We start from the raw sequence: 12220 nt of genomic DNA, 5'->3' as shown, positions 1-12220 counted from the left end.
AGGACAGAACCCTCACGCTCCCTCCCCTGTATGGAGAGGACAGGGAACGAACTTTGGTTTCCTATAATGATATTACATGACTCTCTTTAGCATTAGACTAGAAACTATCCTGACTTCCATAACATGTCCAGAAATAGCTATAATTCAAATAAATCAGAGTTCAAAAACTATAACATGTTCATCCATTTATTTCTTCATTAAAATATGTATTAAATACCCACCCTCTGCTAGTGGCAGAGAAAAAAAAATGAGAGAAATCTTCCATGCTATCTTGGTACTCTAGACCCCTGCCCACCTCCACCCCTGAAGAGGAAGAGTGTTAATACAGGTCAGGACCAAGGCTACTGTGGAGCTTCAGTATGAGGGAGCCCTGCTCTTCTTCTGAGAAGTGAAAGGTTAAAAGTTCTGGCTTCGGTGTCCAGCTCTCTTTGGAATTTCTATTTTGAAGTACTTCCCTACCATTTGGTTACTAATTCCTCAAGAGAAAGAGACCAACCATCATGCAGCTTTTTTGCTTCCCTCTGCAAGGCCATTCCTGAGGCATATGCTTCGATACACCCATGGCTTCCACAGGAACAGTCAGGCCCATCTAGAGACACAACAAGGTGGCCAAGTTCTGCAGCACAGAAGGAGCTTCCATGGATCAATTCATGCTGATGGATGATCCCACCACCAATTCCTACAGTGAGAGACAAAAATCACTGAGGTGGCTCTTTACCTGAAACAGAAAACTATGATTCGGCAATGCTTCATCTGCTTAGCAAAGCTTGGGAATGTGAGGTTCTATACAATGCCTACTTTTCTGAAGCTTACAAAGCACCAAAACTTTCTTTGGCAGCTTTTGGATGGAAATACTTTTAGTAGATCTGACGCCCTATGTCACATCTGCTTGGCTCACTATGATTTCAAACACAGCTGCGGTGGACAGGGCAGTACAAGCTCAGATTCGCTTTGTGTTGACAGTATACCCTGACTCAAGCACGCGCTGCCTGTCTTCCCGTACTGAGGCCTTCTCCAACACCAAAGCAAGAGCCCAGCCAGCCATGTACACTCAGTACCCAGAGGCAACCCTCAACCAAGACGAGACAGGAGCCAGCAGATCCAAGTGGACAATGCTGGATGGTGTTCTGTAGGCTTCTTGGGCGTTCTGGAAATTTTCAACCCCCATTGTCCTAGAGGCAACTTCAATAATGTGTTCTTTTTTTTTTTTTTTGAGACAGAGTCTCGCTTTGTTGCCCGGGCTAGAGTGAGTGCCGTGGCATCAGCCTAGCTCACAGCAACCTCAGACTCCTGGGCTTAAGCGATCCTACTGCCTCAGCCTCCCAAGTAGCTGGGACTACAGGCATGTGCCACCATGCCCAGCTAATTTTTTCTATATAGATTTTTAGCTGTCCAAATCATTTCTTTCTATTTTTTTGGTAGAGACGGGGTCTCACTCTTGCTCAGGCTGGTCTCAAACTCCTGACCTCCAGCGATCCACCCGCCTCGGCCTCCCAGAGTGCTAGGATTACAGGCGTGAGCCACCGCGCCCGGCCAATAATGTGTTCTTTAATGGCTTTCTTCCTGCTCTGTTTCACTCTTCCCACTCCCTCCCTCCTGTTCCTCAGGATCACCTCCAAAAGAAAATACCTGTATCTAAATCCTTGTCTCAGGCCCTGCTTTGAGGGAAACCCAAGATAAACAATCTCTTTAAAATGTATCACACACCACCTGCCTTCTCAAGCAGAGAATAAAATATGATTTTACCTCTTCTTGATGCCACCCATGTCTAAAAATCTGTGATTCCATAATTATGCATATCAATGACTATCTTTTGTTATAGAGTTTAACTGCTCTGAGCTAGGAAATGGTATCCAATGCTAAACCTGCATCTAGAACTAAGGGAGGAAGTGCATGAGTGAAAGTACATGACCTTAAAGGGAGGTAGCGTAATACAGAGTTTCAGTGCACACAAGTTTTGAAGTTAGACATATCTGAGATCAAATGTTGGTTTGACCACTTGCTAGTTGAGTCTATTTCCTTGCTTAAAAAACAAATTGTACGCTTTAAATATGTACAATAAAAATAAAATTTATGAAAACCAAAGAATAGGTGGCTAGACTTGGTGGCCCACGCCTCTAACCCCAGTGTTTTGGGAGGCCAAAGAGGGAGGATTGCCTGAGGCCAGGAGTTCAAGACAAGTCTGAGCAACATAAATAATATAAACAATACAAATTATATATATGTATATATAAAATATAAATAATACCCCCCAAAATTAGCCAAGCATAGTGGCACGCACCTGTAGTCCTAGCTACTAGGGAGGCTGAGCTAGGAGGATTGCTTGAGTCCAGCAGTTTGAAGGTGCAGTGAGTTATGACCAACCCACTGTACTCTAGCCTGGCCAACAGCAAGACCCTACCTCTCTCTGATTAATAAATAAATGAATAAATAAATCAAAACCAAATTGGGCTGTCAGTGAAAATATGGAGTAGGGAACTTCAAAAGTCTATCCTGCAAATAAACTGGCAAAACTTTCAGAACTCTGGAAACTAACCAAAAGTTTGCAACCATTAGGAGAATGCTTAATTTAAAAAAAATAAAACAAAACAGTGGAATTTCAATAAGAGAGCTTTCTGGTATTTTAACTTACCCTGGTCCCCTCACCCACTCCCCAGCTTGGTAATGACCCTGAACAACAGCCCATAATCCCAGTACTAATGTAGAGATACCAGTTCTGGATACCAGTACCTGAGGGAGCAGGATGAACCTATTCTCAAAAAATTGTGGTTGTTTTGACCTGCCCGCTAGCTCCCTGGAGGACCAGTTCAAAGGGCTTGCTTTTATTTTATCTCACCTGAGAACCATCCCAGTGCTAAAGGGGTTACATGGTGGGGGGATGTCAAAAACATTTACAGGTAAATGTATTAGTCTCTGCTGCCTAGAGCAAAGGATAACAGTTGGGGCATACAATAGACTAACTAAAAAGACCAGGAGGAAAAGCTGGGGAAGAGCTGAGAAGCTCTGGGAAATAAGAGCTTTGAATAGCTCTGACAATTTCCTGGGAATTGAGAAGGCCACATGCATGCCTAGGGCTAGGCACATGCTCAGAAAAAGGCCTGAGAAGGCCTTAAGCTCTCACGGTGGCTCACCATCAGGCTCTACTCAAGCAGGAAGTGAAGGCTAAGGCAGAGTTGTAACTGCCTAAGTGGTGAAGACATGCCCCAACATACATTCTACCTCCTGAAGCAGCCTTCCCTTACCCCTCTTACCTGTGCCTGTGATAAGTGTTACAAAGTTTTCCAGTCCCTTTCCTTGGCCAAATTTCCTTTCTGCGAGGGCAGCACAGTTGCCGTCATTGTCTACCCACACAGGGAGATGCAAAGTATCAGATAATGGGGTCCTCAGATCCACAGAGTTCCACTCTTGGATCAGTTTGGTTGAATGCAACACAATTCCTTCCCGAGGATTTACACGGCCACCTGTGGAAATGCCTGAGCTCCACCACAAACACAAGGAAAATAATTCTGATTAGCAATCTTAGTAAAGTATGCCAACATTCTTGGCTCTGAACATAAACTTATTAACCCCAGATCTCCTATGACAAATATTACCAAGGGCTGCAAGGAAATACCAGGAAATTCTGAGCTAAATCTATAGCTCCTCACAGATTGAGAGCACTATCAATGCTTCTCCCACAGTGCTTGCTGGTGTCCCAGGAAGTCTCCATGTTTGGGGCCCACAGACAGAATCTGGTGCCATCTACACACAGGGCAGACACTGGCTTGATATTCAGTCATGCATCAGAACCTAGTAAATTTTGTACATTAAAATGAACATTCCTTGGATATGTAATTTGTAATCTTACCTACTCCCAAAATTCTGCAATTCAGTTTTACAGCTTCTGCGGCAGCTTCCACACACATCTGTAGGATTAAATTAATCCTCTCTTCATAGGTTTTAGGATTGAACTGAGTATACTTCTTAACTATTTCACCCTAAAAGAGAAAAACAAGATCTGTCTCACTGGTCTTGCCTAAGGAGCATACTGTGAGTATTTTGACCTTTTTCATGATAAATCAGACATTGCTACAGGACAGTACAGCAGTCTTAGATGACTGTTTGGGGAGCGAGCCACTACCTTGCCTGGGCCAGCCCTGGGATAACCTCAAGCAGTTCCTGGGAATCTGTCCTGAGATAGAGCGGCTGAAGCAATGACAACACCACAGCCAACCAGATAGGCCCTGCTGCTACGCTTAAGGTGAATATTGGCTAATTTGAATCTAATTCATTAAAAGGTCATATTTTACTCTTTTAGGTTGACAAAATTTTCCTGCTTAAACACTGAGGCAACTAAATAATTATCCTGAGTAGTTGAGCTTTAACCATCTCCTGTAACTGAAGCCAATAATAGTACAGATATTCTATTTACTTGGTCAATTTTCTTGCTGGCTGTCACAAATACCACATTGTTTAAATTACTGTGCTTTGTGATATGTTTTAATACCAAACAGGGATAGTCCCTCCTAATTACTCTTGGTTTTACATTTTTTCTTTGTGTATCTCACTTATATACTATTTTAAATAACTTTAAGAATAATGCTGTTAAACTATTAAAAACTCCATAGTGATTTACAATAATTTCAATTAAACTTTTTAAAACATCCCACTGAAATGTTGACCTGAATTATTTCAAAACTATAATCCAATTTGGAAAGTGCTGACATTTTTTAAATACTCAGCACTTCCATCCAGGACTTTTTTTCAAGCCTTTAAATTTACAGTAAAGTTTTATAATTTTCTTTATGTAGATCTTTCTTATTTCAATTACTCTTAGGAGTTTTTGTTGCTGTTGTTCTGAATAGGATCTCTTCTTCCATTTATATTCTTTTCTTATTAATGGATTTTTGTATATCAAATATAGGAATTAAAGCTGTCACTAAGGATTGTCATTAAAAACAAACCTAGAGTAGTGCTTCTCAACCTTCACTGTGCACCAGAATTACCTAGGCAGCTGTTAGCAAATGTTGATGTCTGGTCTCCATTCCCAGACACCCCAATTTAATGAGTCCAGGGTGGCAGCCGGCATTGATATATTTTTAAAGCTTCCAGATTATGCTAATGTGCAAACAGGGCTGACAAATGCTTACTTAGAAAAAAACTCAAATCTTTGCCTACAATTTCATATAAGTAGAAAATTATTGATATAATATATGATAATAGACTTATAATATCCAGCCACTTTACTCAATTGTCCTATTAACTCTATAAGCTAGATAATTTGTTCACATTGCCTATAAATAATATTTTTTGTTTTACCCTGCTGATAATGTCTATTTTTGTTGTTCCTTGCTTTATTCCCTTCATAACTTCCAGAACTATGTTAGATAATGGTGCAGAAAACATTCTTTTTTTTCTTCTTGATTTCAATAGGAATGCCTCTAGAATTTCATCATTAAAAAAGATGTTGGCCATTGATAGGGAATAAATCATCTTTATGTTAAGAAAATATTCTTGTCAGTACTTTATAAGGAGTATTTATAAGACAGGCCTTTTGGCTTTTCTTGAGAAAATTATGTTTTGTTTTGCTTTTCCTTATGTGACCTGATGATATTAACAAATTTCCTACAACTTGGTGTTTAAAATCTTTGCTATTTCTCATGGACTTCTGAAACTTCATACATTTACAATATTTCAAAGATTTTTCTAGTAGGTTTATTCTTCCTCATTAAGTCATTAGAGATCATTTTAACATGGACAATTTGTTATTTTTATGAAGGCACTCTGGACCTGTCAACATTGTGGTATTGATAGTGTGGTTAACAGATTGAAGGTATGCTATACTCAATTAGGAGCAGAACTGTAAAAATGCAAAAATGGAGAACCCATGCAACTGATCATGTTGTAGAGAAGAGGCAACTCCCCCCACCATTTGCAGATACCCTCACCTGGGTAGTAATAGTAACCTGCATACTCCATACTCCACGCTATTACCAAGTATAGAATTTCAGGTCTCCTGTGTGGCAAAAGCCCTCTCTGATGCCTAAAGGGGTCTCCCCGTTGTCAACTCAGTCTACTACCTTGGATTCCCTGAGAATTTACTTCTTTTAAATGTTAATGATTAGTAAAACAGTGAGATGAACATTGTAAAGGATCCAAAAGTCAATACTATAGGCAAATGATTCCAAACTCCTGTGTATGTTTCCAGTCCTATCTAACTACACTTCTTAAAAATTAGATATTGATATGGGATATAAGGCTAAGAACTTAGGAACTATTTTACCTTCATGCTGACAATTGCAACTCGTAGATTTGTTCCGCCGAGATCAACAGCCAAGGCACTTAGAGTTTCAAGAATATGGTCAATATCTTGAGAGATATTCTCCTTCACAGGAGGAAAGCAGAATTTCTTTTGCAATGGCTCTTGAAGATCAATAGATTTGAGAAACTTCAAAATCCTTGGAACAGCATTTCCATCCCCATATATCTTTGAACTGCAACATCCAAAAAGTCAATTAAATTAAGTGCTTCTGCCATACATGTTAAAGTGAGGGCACGGTTTAATGGAATCTGAGACTTCAGGTAAAAATTTGTGCTTCTTCCTTTTAAAATAACAACATCTCTACAATGTATATGTACTTCAAAACATCATGTTGTACATAATAAACACATACCATTTTATCTATCGATTAAAAAAATAAAAATAAAAAACTATAAATCATAATTATACAGAACTAAAAACATATTTTTAAATAAAATCACATCTGGATCTCTTCAGTAACATTATAACTAAGTACTTGCTTTTTTTTTTGCTAAAACAGCTTTTATCTTTATATTTCTGAGAAAACAAAATTATTTTCAGAATAAAATATTCAAATACTGGAAAATCTCATCAATTTGAAACAGGAGGGCAGTCAAAATTGATTAAAATCTTGAACTAGACTATTTTTTTTAAATCAGTTACATTATTTTCTAATACTTATAGAAAGTCGAATTAGGCTAAAGAAGTATTTCCTAGCAAAAGTGTTAAATTAATTAACAGAGACAAATGAAAAACATATTCTACATCGGAACCCTGGGTAGAGTACTAAGTGGTACAGTATGAGGAAGCCCTGTCACATGCGGCTAGGGACCCCTAGGCATTAGAAGGAAAGCTCTGTTCAGATGAGTGAACAGTGATCACAGCTCTAAAATGACTGATGTAGCTCCCCTTTTAAATCACTCAAAAAAAAAAAAAAGGTTGTATACTCACCAAGGGTACTGTTTACCAAACTGAAGGTGCAGCGCCTGCAATATTTTGTCTTGGGTGTCAGCATCCCGGACATGAAGGACATTCTCCCCTAGGCAAATCCAGTGACATGTTACAATGATTTGGAAGTGGGAATATCCAAAGAATAAAGAAGGCAATAGTGTATTATGCTCATAATTACTCCTGAAACCCAGCACACTTCAAATAAGTCTTCTTTTATTAGGGAGATGTCAACTTTTCTACTTTATATCTTTATACCTTGTAAATCATTCTCTGTAAGATTTCCATGTTTTTGTTTTTTGTTGTTATTTTTTTGAGACAGAGTTTCACTCCCTTGCCCTGAGTAGAGTGCCGTGGCATTAGCCTAGGTCACAGCAACCTCAAACTCCTGGGCTCAAGCAATCCTCCTGCCTCAGCCTCCCTAGTAGCTGGGACTACAGGCACATACCATGATGCCCAGCTAATTGTTATATTTTTAGTAGGGACAGGGTCTCACTCTTGCTCAGTCTGGTCTCGAACTCCTGAGCTCAAGCAATCCTCCTGTGTCGGCCTCCCAGAGTGCTAGGATTACAGGGGTGAGCCACCTCGCCCAACCAGATTTCCATGTTTGTTTATTGAAATAAATAAGGTGGATTAATCTAGCATCCATTTACCACCTGCCTCGTCATCTCTCAGGTCCACTCTCTTTAAACCTGCCTGGCCTTCCATCTACTCAGCCTGTCGTTCACTCAGCTGGTCAGGGAGTCACTTTCTACACATTTCCTGACCAACATGAGGGAGTAAATACATGAAACTGGCCATGTTTTCCAACAGGCATGGCTGAGAAGAGAAGAGCAGCAGAGAGCAGTGGCTGGAGAATGGTAGTTTTGTTTTTAAGATGTGAGAGGCATAGGCATGTTCAAATGAGGACATTAAACACACATGGCAGAGAAAGGAGGACTGATGGATAGGTGCCTGAGAAGGCAGGAGGCTAGGGATTGAGAACACAGGCAGAAGGATGAGCAGAGGACATACCAAAGAGACACCTACACCTATACCCCACACCCTGCTGTAAAGAAGGTAAGAAGGAAGAAAGGATGAATGGGCATGTGTGTTTTTATAAGTTTATTTAAGTGTGGTGGCAGAAAGTACAGAGAGAGACCATGTTGCCACATTCAGTGTTCCATTCTCTTTTACATCTTAAATGAACTCTTAGCAGTATCCAATACCATCTCCTTGAAATACTTTATTTTCTGGGCTTTAATGATTATCACACTCTCTGGGCTTTCCTCCAACCTCACTAGTAGTTCCTCTGCAGTCTTCCTTGCTGACCCTTCCCTCTTCACCAGAACTCTAAATGCTGAAGGGCTCTCCATTCTCTGTCCTATTTATAAGTTGTCCCTAGGTAATCTCATTTAGTCCCTGGGTTTTAAATATCATTTATGGCAGAGTGCTATTATCCTCAACATCCCTTCTTTACATTAGCAACAGAATTTTTACCTGGGCATCTGATCTCCCAGCCAAAGACTATATCCTTCAGCTTGGTTTCCAGCTAGATGTGGCCATGTGACTAAGTTCTGATGGATGTAAGAAGAAAATTTGCAACTTATAGGTCATGCCTTTAAAGAGAAGGGCATTTTCCCCTTTCCTCCTTTCCAAAGGCTAAAATATGGACTTGATAGCAAGAGCTGGAGCAACCATCAAGCACAGTCTGATGACTGTGGCGCTCCCCATACCAGTGAAAAAGAAAGAAAATATTATTTAAGCCACTAGTATTTGGGTCTCTCTTTTAGAGCAGCTGAACTGATAACTAACTCTATGCCATCTACATGCCAATGACTGTCAAATTTATATCTCCAACTCTAACTCTTCCTGGAACTATCTAGCTGCTTGCTAGCCAGCTCTACTTTGATATCTAATAGGCATCTCAAAGTTAACATGGCCATAAGAGAACTCTTAATTCCCTCCCCTCCCAAATCTGTTCCTTCCTTGGTGTTCCCAATACCAGTAAAGAACACACTGCTCAATCCAAAAATCTAGGCTTTATTATTGATTCCTTTCTTCCTTTCACCTCTCACATTCTAGCAAGTACTATAACAAATCCCATCAGCAAGTACTTGCATTAGCAAGTATTGCAACAAATCTCAAATCTAACTTTTCTCTATCTCTAATACTATCACTTAGTCCAAGCCACTATCATCTCACATCTGAACAACTGAAAAAGCCCCTTAACTGGTTTCCCTGTTTTCACCCTTGCCCTACCACATTCCACTCTCCTTATTAGCATCCAGAGCAATCTTTCCAAAATGCAAGTCATATTGTGGCATTCTCTCCTTAAATGGCCTTCCATCATACTTAGAAAAAATTCCAGCCGGCCCAGTGGGGCTCTCTCAGTGCTGGACGCTGGGGCGCAACCCTGGTGCTCCTGCTTGGCCCAGTTTCCCGCTCCCGAGTCCGCCTGTCTGCCGAGGTGCAGCCCACAGGGGCAGCCTACAGCACAAAGCCCGGTGCAGACCCCCACTGCCATGTGGCAGAGCGGGCTGGAGCTGCAGGAGAGCCTGCAGGCATCCTGGGTAGAAGTGCACTTTAGCAACAGTGGGAACGGGAGCAGGTTCCAGCCTCAGTTTCTATTTATAATGGTGACATGGAGAAAATACTGCTGGACGCCCAGCATGAGTCTGGACCAAGCAGCTTCAAGAGTTCTCACAGCCCACCTCCCTCACAGACACAAGATATTAATAGAGCTTCCGAAACAGATACCCACAGCATTGGAGGAAAAAACACCTCTCAGTCTGAGGAAGATTATATTGAGAGAAGGAGAGAAGTTGAGAGCATCTTGAAGAAAAACTCAGATTGGATATAGGCTTGGTCAAGTCAGCCAGAAAATATTCCCCCCAAGGAGGTCCTCTGTAAACACCTGAAGCACAGCTACTCCCAGCATGAGGAACACGAGTGTTATGAAGAAAGGGGGCATATTCTTGGCAGAATTCCTAAAGGTTTTTCTTCTGTCTCTGCTGCTCTCTCATCTGCTGGCAATTGGATTGGGGATCTGTATTGGAAGGCATCTGACAACCTCTACCAGCAACTTTTGATGAAGAACTGGAACCCAGCTTTGTTCATATAGTAGGGATTTATATCTGAGCTTGCAACATAGCTGACTAAAGAGCTATTATTATGATCCTCGGGTGGCTGCATAGCTTGTGTTTATTTGTTCTGTAAATGCTGCATTTCTTTTAGTAAAATGAAAGAATAGACACTAAAACCACAATGACCTATAAGCATACCTATGGGATCAATTAAGCATGTCAGACTGATTAATATCCACTGTATCAATTTGGTAGTGAATTTTCTTTGGATAGTAGATATAATATCTAAATATAAATAATTTTAATGTACTAGTCATGATATATGTAGTATTTTAAAACTTACCTGTAACCTTAATTCAGTTAAAACACTTTCTATTTTAAAAGAACAGATAACGCTGATATTAAAATTACTACTTTAAGGGGTTTGTCTAAAATAAATATTGTGGCCTTATATTGAAACTATTGTAGAAAATATTGTGTTTAAGTGGATGCAAGCTGTCTACTAAAGACTACACATAACTATGCTAATTGTTCTTAAATAACGAATAGAAATCAAGGTTCAGCTACAGACTCCACTGGACAGTTGATGCTCTAACCTGTTTTTGCTTTTGCAGTGTAAGGACTTAAGCTTCTGACAGGTGATCACCTTGGGGTGTCAATTTTCTGTCAAAGGCACCTATTCAGTCTCTTACTCTTCATCACTCTGGGTTGTCAATTTAATCCTATCATTTGTGCTCAGCTTTTGTGTGCTCTTAAAGTCAGCTTTATTCTAAGTAAATCTGTGTCTACTTTAAAAGTCTGGAAAATGAAAAAAAAATAAATAAATCTTTGCCAAATCCTTCAGAAAAAAAAAAACTCCAAATGATTTACCCTGGCTTACATGAGTCTGTCTCCCTCTCTAAAACCATCTGCATTGCTCTGCCTCTTGCTCACCACTCTACAGCCATGCTGGGCCTTCTGTTTCTCAAATACATCAAGCTTGTTCCCACCATAGGGCCTTCATACTGGCTGTTCCCTCTGCTTCACCCTGATCCTCACATAGCTGAGTCCTTGTCAATCAGATCTCAGCTTAAGTCTCACCTCCTCAAAGAGGCCTTCCTTTACCCAATCTCATGTAGCCCGTCACATTACGTTGTCTTATAGTCTACACAGCATATAGATATCCTGGTTTGGTTTTTTTCTGTTTTTATGGTCTATCATCTATATCCCCTCTCACCAGAATGTAAGTTACATGACAGCTTAGCCCTCATTATTCTAGTTTATCGCCAAATCCCAGTGCCTAGCACATGGCAGGTGCTCATTAAATTATCTTCTTGATGAATTAATTAATGAATTTGAAAGAATTTCCATCCGATGGCTTCTATTTTCTCTATGAAATTGGGAGCAAAGTAATATGCTGGGAATGAGAGGGGAAGAAGATCTAAAGAGAATAGAAAGCTAGGTAGCAATTATGAAGAAAGGGAGAAAGAGCAGAGCTGGAACTAATCTCCTTGGTTCTAAATCCAGTTCTTTTTCCATTAATGACATACATTTTTCCATTAGCTACAGCTTCCATTAGCTTCAATACAGCTTTCATTAGCTTCCATTGCATGTAGATGGTATTAGAACTTGAACTAATGCTAACAACAGGATCTAGCTCAGTTAGCAAATTCATTAATAATACTTTTACTTACACTTAGTTATTAACAGATAACTTACTTAGAATTGCCATACTCTACTTTTTTTAAACAACTCATAACATGTAACAGAATTGCCATACTCTAAAGTACTGACTGAAGGGACTCTATTCTAGGCTCAGAAAATGAACGACTAGCATTCATATACTCATGACACATTCAACCACATTCTCTCTTAAACATGGCCATCAAAGACTATAATTAACTAAAATCCACTTAGCACTAATTGATATCACAAGACCATAAGAATG

The 12220-nt window shown here is 40.0% G+C and overlaps 1 protein-coding gene and 1 pseudogene across 3 annotated transcripts in view; one reads left to right on the top strand and one right to left on the bottom strand.

The window, feature by feature from the left end:
* GNE (glucosamine (UDP-N-acetyl)-2-epimerase/N-acetylmannosamine kinase) overlaps positions 1-12220 on the bottom strand; it is a 37605-nt gene that overhangs the window by 4152 nt on the left and 21233 nt on the right. The window contains exons 6-10 of one of the 2 annotated variants that reach the window (XM_045562810.1): positions 7232-7319; positions 6263-6473; positions 3848-3977; positions 3252-3473; positions 497-679 (exon numbers count right to left, since the gene is read on the bottom strand). In XM_045562810.1, the coding sequence (XP_045418766.1) occupies positions 497-679; positions 3252-3473; positions 3848-3977; positions 6263-6473; positions 7232-7319 (834 nt within the window). The remainder of the gene's footprint in view (positions 1-496; positions 680-3251; positions 3474-3847; positions 3978-6262; positions 6474-7231; positions 7320-12220) is intronic. The other variant, XM_045562809.1, reaches the window with a different exon arrangement.
* On the top strand, positions 9733-10302 carry LOC123646131 (annotated as a pseudogene). Its single transcript, XR_006737807.1, has one exon. The product of XR_006737807.1 is annotated as a BCL2/adenovirus E1B 19 kDa protein-interacting protein 3-like (transcript).

The sequence above is a fragment of the Lemur catta genome, chromosome 10, assembly GCF_020740605.2.
Source record: "Lemur catta isolate mLemCat1 chromosome 10, mLemCat1.pri, whole genome shotgun sequence".
NCBI classification, from domain to species: Eukaryota; Metazoa; Chordata; class Mammalia; order Primates; family Lemuridae; genus Lemur; species Lemur catta.
This window is presented reverse-complemented; position numbering and strand designations above follow the sequence as displayed.